Source organism: Myxocyprinus asiaticus, chromosome 20 (genome assembly GCF_019703515.2).
Source record: "Myxocyprinus asiaticus isolate MX2 ecotype Aquarium Trade chromosome 20, UBuf_Myxa_2, whole genome shotgun sequence".
In the NCBI taxonomy this organism is placed as follows: domain Eukaryota; kingdom Metazoa; phylum Chordata; class Actinopteri; order Cypriniformes; family Catostomidae; genus Myxocyprinus; species Myxocyprinus asiaticus.
The window spans coordinates 7,013,704-7,030,308 of record NC_059363.1 but is presented as its reverse complement, the minus strand read 5'-3'; the positions used below and the strand labels follow the sequence as shown (position 1 = coordinate 7,030,308).

Below are 16,605 nucleotides of genomic sequence, written 5' to 3'. Positions count from 1 at the left end.
GTCTTGTGACATGGTTTTGTACAAAATGAAATCTGAATATGGTGCATATTAAGGGAGCATTTGGTGTGGCATGAGACTAAATCATGCATAAAGGCTCTTCTGCAAGAGTAAACATCACGCATGGCTAAAATTAAACTCATGCCCATGCAAAATAACACTCTGCTGGAATGCAAAGAACGTTTTCTGGGGGGAAATTCTTAAAAAGTTTTGCCCCTAGGTCACAGCCTGTTCATATCACACAAAAAAAGATAATCCCCAGTGTTTTACAGAGCATTTAGATTTGTTTCAGTAGAGGTAGAATGCATACATTTTATAGATTCATTTTTGAGTGATATACATGGGTGTTTCTTCAATTTCGAGCACTTTTAGATTTATATCATTTTTTTCACTGACACTATTGTCGACTTGGTTAACAAGTACACAAACTTTAATAGGGGAACATTTTTGGGTGTGGTGGAAATGACACCACAACTGTGGGACAGCCATATTTTTTGAAAAATGGATAGAAATTATGAATTGATAGAAATAATTTTTACACAATAAATATTGTTTTTTTTTTTTCACTCTTTGTTTAGATGATATATTTAAAAATATCATAATTTGTGTTTTAATAATGGATTTTCATAGTTAGCATGTTGAAAGTCTGGGACAAGCCTAAAACAGTCAAATCTATAAAAGTAATTTGAAAAGTAGCGAAAATAAATAATGAAGGCCTGGTAAAAAGTTTCCAAAATAGTTGTAATGAGACCTTCATATAACAACAACAAAAAAGTTGTAATATGTTTGTCTCAATAAAAGTCAACACCTGGGATATGAAAATGCCAGAAGCTGAACAAACACCCATATATTTACAAAAGTAGATATTATAAAAAATTATGTGATATTAGTCACCCACGTATATAAATATAAAATTGATGCATTAGTTGCTTGGGACAGCAGTCAATTATGCAGTTAAGAGACACCTTAACAATATTTGACAGCAATTGACCAATCAGAATAATTTATTCCAGAGAGCCACGTTATAAGTAGTTAATCAAATAGCATATGAGTATACCGAAATTTCCGTCAGTTCCAGTTATATCCAGAATTCTGAAATGAAATAAAAAATAAAAATAAAACAAAAACTCTTATGTTGATTGCAATATTTTGTTGACCCTTGAATAACAGTAAAAATACAAATTAATCTGAATCGTTTCAGATTTAAAATATTAAAACTTATATTTTTATCAACATTATACAAGGTTAAGGTCATGCATGTAACACTTGTGGATTTAGCTGTTGTAGAAAAGATTTTGGTGACACCATATTGTTAGTTTAATAATTGTTAGTAAATAACGGATCATAAAGAATGTCTCTGAAGGACATCAGAAGGAGAGAGAAATGTATGTACAGTATGTATGTACGTATGAATAAGTGATGTGTATAGATTTCTTTGTGTGAATCATACAGTATCTCAGAGCTCAAATGTTGTTCTACTGTAAATTCTGCATATGGGGCAGAACACTGTGTAAGCCTGGTCAAGAGAGACAGTAGGGCATAAATCCTCTTTGAGTGTTGGGTTTAATCTGTGGCCCTGTGTCGCCTGGCATGGCCAGTGTGACACAGGCTGACGGGTTTAATACACATCATGTGGCAGGTCTCCGGGGGGGACAACAACTGAAATCTCCACCCAATGACATTATTTGGGGGATACACAGCAATGAGAGACACCCCATTCCTTTACACGCCGGTTTATCTCCCTGACCTCTATTCCTTCATATCCTAAACATCCATTTCTATCTGCAGACACTGTTTTGATATAATAGAGTCTCATTCACTGCTCTCTTTATGAGTGGTGGTAGATATGATAACATCTGTCTGTAGATGACTGGGATCATGTCGTTAAGGTGTACTGTGTTGGATGCTTGATGAACTATTTGTTTATCATTACACACAGACAGCCTTTTGATTGCAAGCTATTCTTGACTGTTCGGGGCGATATCCTGCCGAGCAATGTGCATTTTAGAAATTGTAGAAGGTTGTATTACTGTATAAAGGAGCACCTGGTCTTTTCTTTGTCAGCATTTACCTGATATTGCACTATGAAGATTTTCAGAAAAACAAAATATGCATTTTTGGAGGTTGGAGATCAGCCTCATATTTGCAGTCAAGGGGTAACACTTTATTTTGTTGTGTCTGTATGTCACTTTAATGTCACTGTATGTCTGTATTTAATTTGTACTTTTCAATACTTATGTAAATACACAGAAAACAGTTCAATATAATGTGTGAGCAGTTTAATTGATATCTTGATGGAATTCATTAGATATTTCTGCTTTATTTATACTGTAGGTGTTATTGATTTTATATTGAAGAATTGCATAAATATCTCCAAGTCAGACCCATTGGCTGTTGTTTATCATATTTTGAGAATGCTCTGTGAAAATGTCACATTGCACTCAGCACTAACTGTTAATTATTCTGCTTATTTTATATTCACGAGAGTCATTAATGTGGTTTTGGACTGTCGTTAACATTAAGCATCACATTTCGAGGATTGTTTTTGCATCAGTTAATTCTTATCAAAGGCATCCGTGCAGAATATGCTAATGTGTTGAACCATGGGTCATTTAATGCTAAAATTAAATTATTTGTCCTTTTCAATCCAGATGGCTTTGATGGCTATTAAGTGCTTCAAAATTTTTCAAAACTAAGCCTTTTGAACCATGTTTTTATTCAAATTTCAATGCTAATGTATTTCTTTTCTATAATCTTCCAGATTCACTGATTTTTGGTCACGATTTCTTTAAATACAAATGGAGTTGGCAAATATTGTTTATTATATGTTTTATAATAAGACATAATTTATTTTGTAATTTGCACAACTCTGCCTACTTGTGTTTTGGCTATGGTTCAATTAATTAAGAATAGGAAAAGGCACCTACTCCAAAATTATTCATCACAAGAATACACATTGTATACAGTATCATGGACCGCTTTTCCTGCATGTTTTTTTTTTTTTGTAGCAAGAGTTCAACTGACCTAGGTTGTCAAGGTTGCAATATATCAACCTTGTATTTAACCTTCATGTCAGGTGCTGGTTGCACAACTCGACACTGGCCCAAGGGCTGACGAAATGACCTTTTGCATGCTAAATAGAGAAATGCGATGCACATTTTTTAATATAATGGTTTGTTTATATGATTTGGTCATACAAACTAATGCTTGTCACTGCATCCTCATTCTTATGGATTATACAATATTTCCTGCTATTAATCTATTATTATATGATATCTTATTGTGAATGATTAAGATGTATCACAATAAATTGCAAGTCTTAAATTGCAAAGTATCTCTATAATTAACATTTTAACTACTGAAAAATGCTTTGTAGTTTGTAAAAGTAACACATTTTGTAAATAAATTGCTAAAACCGATTCAAGTACAGCACATTTATACATTTTATCCAAGCAACTTACAGTGCATGCGAGGTGTACAAGGTATTTGTGTGTTACCTACAGTATGGGTATCGAACCCATGACCTTGATGTTGCTAGTGCCATGCATTACAGTGAATGATGCACAGCACCATCCAAAATAGCTTTCTTACTGTTTTCTTGTCCTTCACCATGTGAGGTTAAATCAAGCTTTACACATGCTTAATTAAAGATCATGACATATTGCTCAGGTACGATCCAACATTCTTCAAAATTTTCGGATGAAGTTAATGCATCATTAAGGCACAGCCTGCCAAAACTCTGCCTGAAACACAGTCCAAGGATGTAGACCGTCAGGATGAACGTTCACCCATTGCTGCCATGTTTGGGTAGTGATGTAGTTTTTCTCTGTGGGTGTGGATTAACACAGCCGGGCGAAAGGATAAGCGACGTCCTTGAGGAACAATGATTTACAATGGCCTACACATCTAGTACAACGCTGGAGAGAAATGCTCATCAATAAGAAAGCCCAAGCATTGCTCTTGTTCCTTATCTGACACATCATCCATTATTAATGGAATACTGAATTAGGATGGCTCTGAAGAGATAGTAATGGAGTGAGAGACAGAGAGAGAGACTGAGACTGTTGAGACTCACATTTACAGTGTAACTGGACCTTTAATTTCCTGTTTATCACCTGAAGAAGATGCAGTTTCATTGCCCTCCTTGAGATAAATGATGTCAGGGTCCTTCTAAAAGACAGAACCAGCCCGCTTGTTTTGGATGTTTACAAATTGCTTTTAAAATGAATATTTTAGGTGTCCATCTGCTTATATTTGTGTTTGTAGCATAGCTTTTATCTTTGTTTTTACATACAATTGTGAGTATTTGGTAAACTCAATTTAGGAAAAGCTGCCCATTATGACTTTTAAAGAACTAACACTAACGATCAGATCTTCTATAATGCTTATAGATAAATGTTGGTGTTCCTGTTGCTCATTTGATGCTGCAAACCACGAAAAGGTCATGGGTTCAAATCCCATGATCATTAACTGAGAAATATTTATACCATAAATACACTGTTAGTTGCTTTGGAGAAACGTTTCTGCTAAATGCATACACATAAATGAATAATTATAAAATTAATATTTCCGTCTGTAAATTCTGATTGGATGAGCCGCATTCAAAGCCTTGGTAAAATGTCTATAATTTGACACCTGTGTCCACAAATTCTACATTTTTGCACCTAACATTGCTGTGTTGCTTGGCATAGCATAAACTATATTACTTGCTGAAAGAATAGTTTATTAGGATAATTATAAAAAAAAAAAAAAAAATGTAACTGTTTATTAAACGTGTGTGTTTAAATTGATAGTTACGACTTTCGGATGAGCCGCATTTGAAGCCTTTGTAATATGACTAATCTTACACCTGTGATCACACATTCTACATTAATATGCCTAATATTGCTATGTTGCTTGGCAACCGCAGCATACACTATATTACTTGCCAAAAGAATTGTTTATTCCGATAATTATAAAAAATAAATGTACTATTTATTGAACATTTGTGTCTTTAAATTGATAGTTACGACTTCAAATTTTGATCAAATTAACCATTTTCAAAGTTTTGTTAAATAAATATATTCGCACACCTGACTGCACATTCTTTATTAATACACCTACTTTTGCTATGTTTCTTTTTCAACCACAGTAAAAACTACATTACTTAAAAGAATAGTTTATTCTGATAATTATAAAAAAATAAATCTGACTATTTATTAAACATTTGTGTCTTTAAACACGTGCGACCCCGTGTCCATATGCGTGGACGTTGTATTTTGGCTTCGCTATACGCAACGCATAACTTTAATTTAAACCGACTGAATACTGTTCACAAAACTCTAGGCTGTCATTTAAGGGTTAAACTTCTGGCACATCGAGTCACATAACACAACAGCATGGCATCGATTTCCGTGAAGTGCTTCTACTGGCATAGAGCCACCATAAGTGCCTTTGGTAAGAAACCTCTTTAAGTTTTTTCATTGAAACCTGTTTGGGTGTAAAGAGTAGAATCTCTCCTTTCATTTAATATGGCGCTTTAAAAAAATTATACATTTTTTGCGCATCAACATGCTGATAAATATGATGTCCGCATTTGTGGATTTTGGGACATTGTTCCCTCAAAAGTTGAAAAAACATGTTAGATATTTAGAATAATTTTCAACATTAACACATCTGAGTCATTATGCTTCATTTTAGTATAAATGTTGTTATATTTTATTTTGTTATTACTATACAACACGGTTCTATTCATTGACATTTGTAAATGCATTCCTATATTACTATGCATTTTCACAATGAAAATTTTGCTTTCAGAGGCTTTATATAGAGTTTGGATGAAAATAAGGTGCATTTCAAACTGTTCTGAAACCAGTGCAGACAGACAGCACACTGGAGGTTAAGTCATTCACTAAATAGGGAACAAGCTAAGTGCATTCTTTCCTAAAATGCAACCAAAAGTTCAGTTTCAGGCTGCAGATGATGTCTGAACCACTCAAAATGTTTGGTAATCAATACTTAGATTCAGAATTTATAATGCTAAATTTGATTTTAATTTGGTTGGTAGTAATTGGATGATGCTGGCCGTTACTTTGAATAAGAATTATTTATTCAGCTTTACAGAAAATCAGCTGTAATGTAACACCCCTGGAAACATAGTAAACAATTTGATCAATAAAATTGGACTTTCTATAGCTTGGTATTATTTACAATTTCACAACTTAGTCCCACTGTCCACATGGACATCGATTTTTAGGAAAACTATTTGCTCTAGAAATTTATTTATTTATTGCTTTTTTATTAGGTGCTACTAGTTACAAATCAAAAAGGGAAATGGAAAATGCACACAGCAGTCACGCTCGGGTCTCTGTATGTTAAACTGATAGTTACGACTTTAAATATTGTTTGGATAAACCACATTCAAAGCCTTTGTAAAATTACTAATCGCACACTTGTGACCGCACATTCTAAATTAATATGCCTAATAATGTTGCTCGCCAACCGCAGCATAAACTATATTACTTGGTTAATAATTAAAAACAATTTCAACTGTTTATCAGACATTTGTGTCTTTTATCATTTTGCTGTTGCTGCTGTTTTTTAAAGCACAAAAGCACTGAAGATGTATTCAACAAGAGTGCTTTAAATAACCAGCAAGTAGTGTTGTTCTCTCCAGGGCAAAAAGGGATGGACAGCAAGCCTTCTAACTGAACAGACACATAGTAATGAACGTGAAATGTCATTGGTTTATTAAGTTAATATTTGAAACAGTTTTCGATTTTACTGGACTGAGATGTTCTGCAAAAAGAGCAAAACGCACCGTGATGGCACTCTCTAGGGAGTTTGTGTGATAGTTTTTGCTTCAACTTATAAAGAAAATTGAATTATGTTTTGTTGGACTGTGATTGATTCCACAAACTGCACGTCCATAATTATTTTTCATCACTGCCGTCTTTCTAATTTTACTACACTTGCATAAGAACAAAGAATAAAAGCGCAATTCATTTTTCATGCACTGCACTTCACGCTGTGTTTTATGCCCATGAAACTTTAAATATCTGGCGAGTCACTGATGTAAAAATAGTTATGAACTCGCTGCTCTTACCCAACGGTAGATTTCTGCCTCTGCAACATAGAGACCGGTCCAGATAGCACATCATAGCCTTGACCTCCACGTCCTCACACATTCTCAAATAACGATGACAAACTTTGCTTTAGGCTTATTTGCCGCTTTTATATTTAGTAGATTAGTTTCTGAGCAATCATTTTCATGTACTGTATGTTATGAAAATGTGTCCATAAGCTGTCAGTGAGCACAGTTTGGAAAAATAGCTAGACTTTTTCCTATACAGCCTATATAAGTCGCTTTGTTCGTTTTCGGTTTTATGTTGCTCATTCTACAAAAGATAACTGGCACTTGAGGAGTCCTGACGATTACTTTTGAGGCTTTCCAGTGAAATGGGGAAAGTGAGAGACATACCAATTTTTCATTAAGGCAGTGAGAGGTTCCTCACAAATTATGTTTTATAACAGCTGCCTCTATTGAAAGAACTGGAATTAAATCTTCATGCTTAATGAACCGCAATACAAAGAATGACCCATTTACACTCTACAATGGATCTGACTCATGTCTTGCTGTACAGCATTGGCAAATATTTACATGATTTTGAGGTCTTTGTTATTTTATATTCTCTTCTTAACCATCAGACCCCAGATTTTAGTTCAGTGATATGCAGTTTTTAGGATGTTCTTGGTAGTCAAAAGAGCCCACCTCCTAGTCTCTTTGATGTTCTGGTGCCTAGAAATGGCTCGCGTCCCTCCTTCAAAATACTGTAAATCTATGTCATTTTTCCACCTGTTTTATCATCCATCACGCAAAAATCATAATCAAAAGAGAGACATTAGAATAGATGCAAGTTACAGCTGGAAAATGCATGAAAGTCACAAGAGAAGGATGAGTCTTATTGGTGTGGCCACATACCAGAAATCACTGGACCTTCGGCTTGAGAGTCAATGTGATTCTTTAATTTAATTATAATTTATTAGAGAAAAGAATGGTTACTCATAACTTCCCTGGCCCTCTCGTTATTGGTGGGGAGAGAGAGATGTAACAGCCAGGGAGAAGATCGCGTACCAGAGGTCTAGAGCCTTTTCCTGTTGGCACAGGAGGAAATGCTTAATGACATGGAGCACCAGCAGCCGTTCCAACAGATTTCTGCCAATATATTTGCATGACTTAATGCCAACTTACACTTGATTAAATTTACATTATATGGGCTGGTGATGTGTTCTCTGAACCATCCAACCAGAAATATTTTTCTCGAAAATGAGGTTAAGAAATAATACTGTGTCTGGTTATATTTATTCATACTGTATTTCATTTTTTTACACTACACTTATACATTTGACAAACACTTTTATCCAAAGCAACTTAGTGCATTCTAGTTTTTTTTAATCAGTATATGCATTCTCTGGGAATTGAACCCATGACCTTGGTAATTCTAGCACCATGGTCCTTCAGTCAAGCTACAGAAATTATTATGTTATTGACCATTTCATGGACATAAACCATAACAAAGGAATTTCACTCACTGAGCACTTTATTAGGAGCACTATGGCCCTAATAAAGTGCCTGATGTGGTCTTCTGCTGTTGTAGCCCATCCTCCTCAAGGTTCGACATATTATGCTTTCTAAGATGCTATTCTGCTCACTAAAATTGTACAGAGTGGTTATCTGAGTTACCGTAGCCTTTCTGTCAGCTCGAACCAGTCTGGCCATTCTCCATTGACCTCTCTCATGAACAAGGCGTTTCCGTCCACAGAACTGCCGCTCACTGAAAGTTTTTTCTTTTTGGCACCATTCGGAGTAAATTCTAGAGACTGTTGTGTGTGAAAATCCCAGGAGATCAGCAGTTACAGAAAAACTCCAACCAGCCTGTCTGGCACCAACAATCATGCCATGGTCGAAATCACTGAGATCACATTTTTCCCCATTCTGATGGTTGATGTGAACATTCACTGAAGCTGCAGACCCGTATCTGCATGATTTTAGTCACTGTACTGCTGCTACACGACCGGCTGATTAGATAATCCAATGTTATGAGAATTCGTATGTATTCTTATGTAAAGTTTGGTTCTAGCTAACGTACATTCTCATACGTTTGCATAGACACTGAAACGTAAAATATTGACGTATTTACAGCATCTAAACTTCATCATTTTACGTATTAACACCTATAGAAACGTACAAATGTTTACGTGTACTGTTTGAATTGAATAATATTGAATAATTCAAAGAATTAATCAGTTAATGACATTTAATTTATAATCAATGAGATTAGTTAAATGCCATCACATTTATTTAATGCAGCTGACATTATATGACATTTTAATGGTTTCATTCAGTTCTGTGTGATTTCTGCTGCCCTGTACAACGTTTTATCACTTTAACCAAGACTAAACTTTAAAATGTTAAAATGAATAAAAACTATGTAATCTTTAATAATTTATTAAGCATTTAATTTTATTTTTGTTTGCCATGGGACACAAAATGATTATTTAGAATATGTCAAACAACTAAATAAACCACAAAAAGCACCAAATAATTATCAAATTAAACCAAACATTTGTTAGCTCTAATCCAAATATTCAGACTGCTTTCTGTGAAGAACAGACCCAAATTCAAGCCTTTTATTCAACGATCTCCGTCTCATCCGTCGCAGCGCCGTCACGCCTGTTGGTTACGTTTTCAAAATTCAAAAATTGCCGCCTCAAGCATTACGACCAGCGGTTTTACAGCAGTGATGTCAAATGCTCATTGCTCTCAAGTGTCTCATGACAATTTGTGACATGCCATGTTCTGCGATGTATATGTTTGAATGAGATATGACAGTGCCGTTATGGAGTGCATCAGGAGAAGATTTACAGTGATTAATACCTCACACAATGCCATTGTATGCCGTCAGGGAGCGCATCGGATGCAGCGCATTGACCCTTTGGACTACTTTTGTACTGAATTTAGCCATTTTTCTGAATAAATTATTGTGATTAAATTGATCTGCCTATTATGTGTTTTATATGCTTAAATGGTTATGGTTAGGTTTAGGAGTAGGTATGGGATTAGCGGCTGTAAAATATATATACATTTATATATTGTAACAAAAATTATTGCTACTGTACATTAATCTACTTGTTTTTGTACTGTTGAAATGTGGTTATGTTTAGAGGTTGGGGTAGGGTTAATGGATCTAAAATATCTATAAAACAGTAAAAATGTACAAATTTGTTTATAATCGATTCCTGTATTCAAATACTGTATAGTTGTAATGGATTTGTCAATATTTTACGTTTCTAAACCTGTAAATACGTAAAAATGTTTACGTTTTAGATGCTTTCAAATGTCCATATTGTACGTTTTAGTGTGTATCCAAATGTTAACGTAATATTAACGTACAAATAGCTATGTATATTAATGAGATCAGGCTGGATAATCTCATGAATAAATAGGTGTAAAAGTGTTCCTAATAAAGAGCTCAGTGAATGTATAATGCTACTGCGCATGTCCAACCTGATCTCATGAAATGTTGTACATATTTTACGAGTTGGACATTTTGAATGATTTCGTACGTTTTCATTCGTATGAATTAGTACGATTTGATCATGTGCAAATGCCCAGTGTGTAATGCGGAAGTAAGAGCGAGTTCCACGTGCGAGGCGCCAGGGACATGCATATTAATATTATGCCCTTACCCAAACCCCTTATCTAAACCTAACCTATCAGTAGAGTGTGTAAACATGATTGGAAGCTGCTGTGTGTACAGAAGCAAGTATTTTTGCATATTACTGTAGATGGAAACAATGTTGAGCTACATCATTGGCTGTAGTGAAAGTCTTACAAATTAATACGAGTGAAGTCGTATGATAAAATACGAATTTGCCAATTTATAAAAGTCATCCGAATCATTACGATTTTATCATGAGAGTGTGTTGGCATGTCTGGTCCTGAAGCATTTCCAGAAGCTGCATTTTTATAACCCAAAACTGTCAAAGCAAAATGACTGGCATGTACTTTTTGAGTCTAGCTAAAACAGAACAAATAAAATATGCAAAAACTGAAAATAAACAATGAGGTGTCATTACCGGATCCTTTAATTAACACTTTCAGGCACCAACTTTTCCTTGTTTTTTTTTACCTGAAGTGACTTATCCATATGTGTAACATTATCTTGTTGACACTGAGTGTGTCTACACGAGAGGTGATGAAAGTGTATCATAGTTTAGATGCTTTCAATTATTTCCCCATCGGATAGGTCTGAAATATTTAATCGCTCCCATTATAATTAATGAAGATGTCAGTGTGTGACTTGCACAGCTTCATTCATTATAATGGGAGCTATCTATAAGTCACTATTAGAGCCCATAAAGAATTTCTCTGATTTAAAGGGATAGTTCACCCAAAAATGTTAATTCTCTCTCATGACATCCCAGATGTGTTCAACTTTATTTATTCTGCAAAATACAAGCAAAGATTTTCAGAAGAATATCTCAGCTCTGTAGGTCCATACAATGCAAGTGAATGGTGACCAAAACTTTGAAGCTTTAAAAAGCACATGAAGGCAGCATAAAAGTAATCCATCTGACTTCAGTGGTTTAATCCATGTTTTCTGAAGTGATCTAATCAATTCTGGGTGAGAACAGACCAAAATATGACTCCTTTTTCACTGTACATCTTGCTACTGCAGTCTCGAAGGATGATCATGATTTTAAGCTCGATTACGCTTCCTAGTGCTTGAGGCATGCGCAGAGCGCTAGATGCTGCTAGGAAGTGTAATCAAGCTTGAAATCATGATCGCCAAGGAGACTGCTGATGTAAAGATTTATAGTTAAAAAAGAAGTTATATTTTGGTCTGTTCTCACCCAAAACTGATTAAATCCCATCAGAAGCCTTTTAGGTGCTTCAAAGTTTTGGTACCCATTCACTTTCATTGATTGTATTGACCTAAATATTCTTTTTACTATTAATATCTCAAACCTTCGTTTGTGTTCAGCAGAAAATAGAAAGTCATACATATCTGGTATGGCATGAGGGTGAGTAAATGATGAGAAAATTTAACTTTTAGGGTGAATTATTCCTTTAACAAGCCAGTTAGACTTCCTATCACACTTACAATTAGTTGACAAAATTTCCTTCACGTTATAAAGTGTGTGCTACAAATCCTACAGGTAGTACTGCTCATATTCAGTGTGTTAATTTCGGTTTTGTTTTGTTGTTGTTATTTTTTAGTTGTTGTCATTAGTTCCAGGCATCCAACATCCAGCAAACAAACAACATGGTCCAAATTTTAAAGTTGACATTATGTTAAAAGTTACTGCTACGAGTAACTATGAATGAAGTGCCTACCGCTGTTGTTTTGAATGTGTTTGACAACTATCTGGAAATGTTCTTGGAACAAAGATGTTATTTCCTAAACCAATGAATATCATTATGAAGTGGTCAGTAGTGCAGGAATACAGGTAGCATATTTGGAGCATCAAATGTTAGTCAAGATTGAAGGGGTGTTCAATCCTTGAATACTGGATTTAAACAAAAACACAACTATGCAGACTTATGGTGATAAATTTGCAGCCCTTGACATGTTTTGGAAAATCTCTGATTGGTTCTTTTGATGATCAACAGTAGGCAGATAAAAAGTTTCATGCCAGGAGATGAGGAATATGAGGGAATCATGCCAGGATCTTTGGCAAAGATGCTGTGATTATTCAGCAGGCATTACACAACTACTTGAGCAAAAGTGTCCGCTTGCGAATGCTTTTCTACATTTGCACTAAATTATAAAATCATGCCTGGATCCTTCATCACTGTGCTTGAGTTTCAGGGAAAACAATACAGGGATTCAAGGTAGTCAGTGTGGTATTTATGAATGAGACCATTTTTAATTGTGACTGTTAAGTGATAGGAATAGTTGCATTGATATATGAAGTCAACATGAAATGGTGTTCGCAACCCATTTTACTTTTGAAATACTCAATGAGAAAAAAAACTGAATTTGTCTTTATCCATGGAAAATTTATTCAGTCATGAAAACTAGATGATCTATACCAAAATGGAGCCAGGTGATTGGAAGGGAGGAGTTTAAAAATAAGAATTATTATTTAAAAATAATTATTTGTGACATCAGAGGCGGAGCCAGGTATTACATGCTGATTAAAGATTACAAAGACAAACCGTTTTTTCTTTGGAATAATGTGCACTGGTGAATTGGGCACAGTAAAACCAGAAACATGCAGTAAGATTTGATTTCATATTAATATTACATTTCATACATACAAGGAAAAGAAACACAATTTACTATCATCTAGGATAGCTCTGTCATCTTTTGTCTGTTGTGAACTTGAAACCTGAACCTGAAAGTATTTTATTCAGACCTGACGATTCACTTTCAGAGAATGAGTCATAGAATGCCATAGAATTGCTCCTCGATTATTGTTGTCAAATGAAAATCGAATAAAATGCAGAGATGTTCCTTTGATGCACAGCTCTGTCGGTTTCGAGTCACTCATAAATTCTGTTTGTTCATTCAGGAATATTTTAGTAACCTTTTTTTGCACACTGCTGAACCAGATCTGCCTGGAGTTTGTTTTGCTATTTTGCCTTTTTTTGCATTTATCAAACACAAATTATTTTCCTCTCTTTTCTAGCCATCAAGTAAGAGCGAAACTTCCCATTTAGAGGCAGGCACCTCATCCCTCCATCAGCAGCCATGGCAGACGAAGCCGACATGCGCAGTGAGCTGACAGATATGCAGGCCAGGGCTGATCAGCTGGCCGATGAGGTAAGTACACCTTCAACCTCCGTGGGAGACGCTGGTCTAAAAATAAACCCTAAATACAACAGCTTCTATATATAAATAGACTTTAGTCCCAGCGTGAAGGAGAACAGGAAATGAGAAACACACCATGATTTAATACGCATCCAGACTGACAGCAGGTCATCAGGAAACGCAGAATTAAAGAAAAAGTACATCCAAAAATTTAATTTCTGTCATTATTTACTCACCATATGACTTTCTTTCTTCTGTGTAAAACAAAAGGAACATCAACATTTTTGAAAAAAATTCTAGCCACTTTTTTCTATATTATGAAAGTGAATGAGGGCTGGGGCTGTCAAGCTCCAAAATAACCCAAAAAAAGCACCATAAAAGTATCATAAAAGTGGTCTATTTGATGAGACAGGATTTTTATTTTTGAGTGAACTATCCCTTTAATACATTTGTTTTGTGCAAAAAGAAACCATTCTATATAAAGGCTGCTCATCTATTTGTCATGGAGCAAAGGAGGCTGTCTGGTTACCAGGCAGAGAGTGAGTGGCTCTCTACACAGCACTCATTTCCAACAGAAACATCCTCCCTCCCAGCACCTGCACCAGTAGGGGTGCTGCACTGGCTTTGATAGACCTTTAATCACACTGGCCTCCTGCAGAACAATCAGAACTCTGACAAACACATGACTCCATGTGGGAGGGTTAACCTGGGTACATTTGTGGTTAATGGTTGATGTGACATCAGAATTCCATAGCATATTGGACAATTATTAAAGGAATGAAAAAAGAAAATTCTGTCATGTTGTTCCATACCCATATGACTTGCTTTATTCCATGGAACACAAAAATAGATGTTAGGAAAAATGATTGCCTCCGTCACTATTCACTTTTAAAGGGATAGTTCACCCAAAAATGAAAATTCTCTCATGAATTAATCACCCTCATGCCATCCCAGATGTGTATGACTTTCTTTCTTCTGCAGAACACAAATTAAGATGTTTAGAAGAATATTTCAGCTCTGTAGTTCCTCACAATGCAAGTGAATGGGTGCCAAAATTTGGAAGCTCCAAAATCAACATAAAGGCAGCATAAAAGTAATCCATATGACTCCTGTGGTTTAATCCATGTGTACAGATATGATATGTCATGATAGGTGTGGGTGAGAAACAGATCAATATTTAAAGGGATAGTCACCCAAAAAAGAAAATTTTCTCATTATTTACACCAGAACACATCTGAAGAAAATTAGAAAAATATCTTAGCTCAAAATGCAAGTGGAATTTTTGAAGCTCCTAAAATCACAGACAGTCAGCATAAATGTCATCGATATGACTCCAGCAGTTAAATTAATGTCTTCCAAAGTGAAACAGTTGCTTTTGGTGTGAAAAAAAGATCAATATTTAAGTACTTTTTGACTCTAAATCATCGCTTCCGTTAAGCTTTATGATAGGGTGGAGATCATGCGGTCTCTCGTGTGATGTATTCACATTGCCATGATGCGGACTTAATCTCACATTCACCACTCGGTTGAGACATCCAGGATAAGCACACAAACGCACCATTTTGAGTAAAGAAACAGATAAAAACAGATCTAAACCAAAACAATATATGGATTTAACCACTAGAGTCGTCTGGAGTATGTTTATTTTGCCCAAATGTGGATTTTGGAGCTTCAAAATGTTGGCACCCATTCACTTACATTGTATGGACCTAAAGAACAGAAAAATATTCTTCTAAAAATCTTTGTTTGTGTTCAGCAGAAGAAAGAAAGTCATACACATCTGGGATGGCATGAGTGTGAGTAAATGATGAGAGAATTTTCATTTTTGGGTGAACTAACCCTTTAATGCATCTTTTTTTCCATACCTCCTTTTGTGTTTCACAGAAAACCTAAAGTCATACAGGTTTGAAACAATATGTTGGTGAGTAAATAATGACAGAATTAAATGTTTTGGGTGAACTATCTCATTCACATGACTGTTCCTCGACTTTAGCTTTGTCCCAAATGACACACTATACACTATGCACTTACAAAATGTACTATGCACTCAGCCATGTAGTGTATGAATTTTAAAAGTGTAATATTGTCCCAAATGGAACACTTACATTTTTTTTTAATACATGGAAGCATTCGCTGTTTAACAGCTGACGGAAGTGATGTTTCAAGTGCACGTGATGTGTTACCGCTAGCTTTAGTGCGTTAGCCAACCTCAGTTCAACACTTGTATCTTAAACAATGTACATATTCACACAGCTAGGGTGATGTAAAGCATTCAACTCACATTTGTAAGGTGCTGTCTTCACTGAAGTTTTGCTAGCTGCTACATTCGCCATTATTTACAACTGTTTTGTCAGACCAGGTAACTCTGCCCCTTCCGCTATTTACGACAAGCCGCGTGCGCTGAATGCATGAAGTGCCCAACATTCCACACTCCGTTTTGACGGTTGAAAAAGTGCATCATCCGGGTACTTAAAGTACACTTCTTTCTGCTGGATTCTCAGTGTTAACATACTACTCGTACTATATACACTACAAAATGGCATAGAATAGTGCAGAAGTGTGCAGTTTGGGACGCACCTGGAGTGGCAGGTCCTTCATTATTTTACTGGGTTGTACTATCATTAAAAGAGGGCTGTATATTTAAGACCCAAATCAAACCTGAAATAATTTAGTGTATTTTAAAACTGCTTTGAGGAGGAGTGTGGAATATATGCACCACAAGCAGTACCAAACAAAACTGCAATAATAACTAGATTTCACGCTTGTCTGCGTGAGACTTGCCACCACAATGCTATTTGTTGTGGATGGT

At 35.5% G+C, this 16,605-nt stretch overlaps 1 protein-coding gene across 1 annotated transcript in view; it reads left to right on the top strand.

Annotated features, from left to right (window-relative positions):
* Nucleotides 1-16,605, top strand: part of LOC127411534 (synaptosomal-associated protein 25-B-like) — a 46,122-nt gene that overhangs the window by 13,235 nt on the left and 16,282 nt on the right. The window contains exon 2 of the mRNA XM_051647193.1: nt 13,675-13,808. Coding sequence (XP_051503153.1) covers nt 13,737-13,808 — 72 coding nt within the window. The 5' untranslated portion in view covers nt 13,675-13,736. The remainder of the gene's footprint in view (nt 1-13,674; nt 13,809-16,605) is intronic.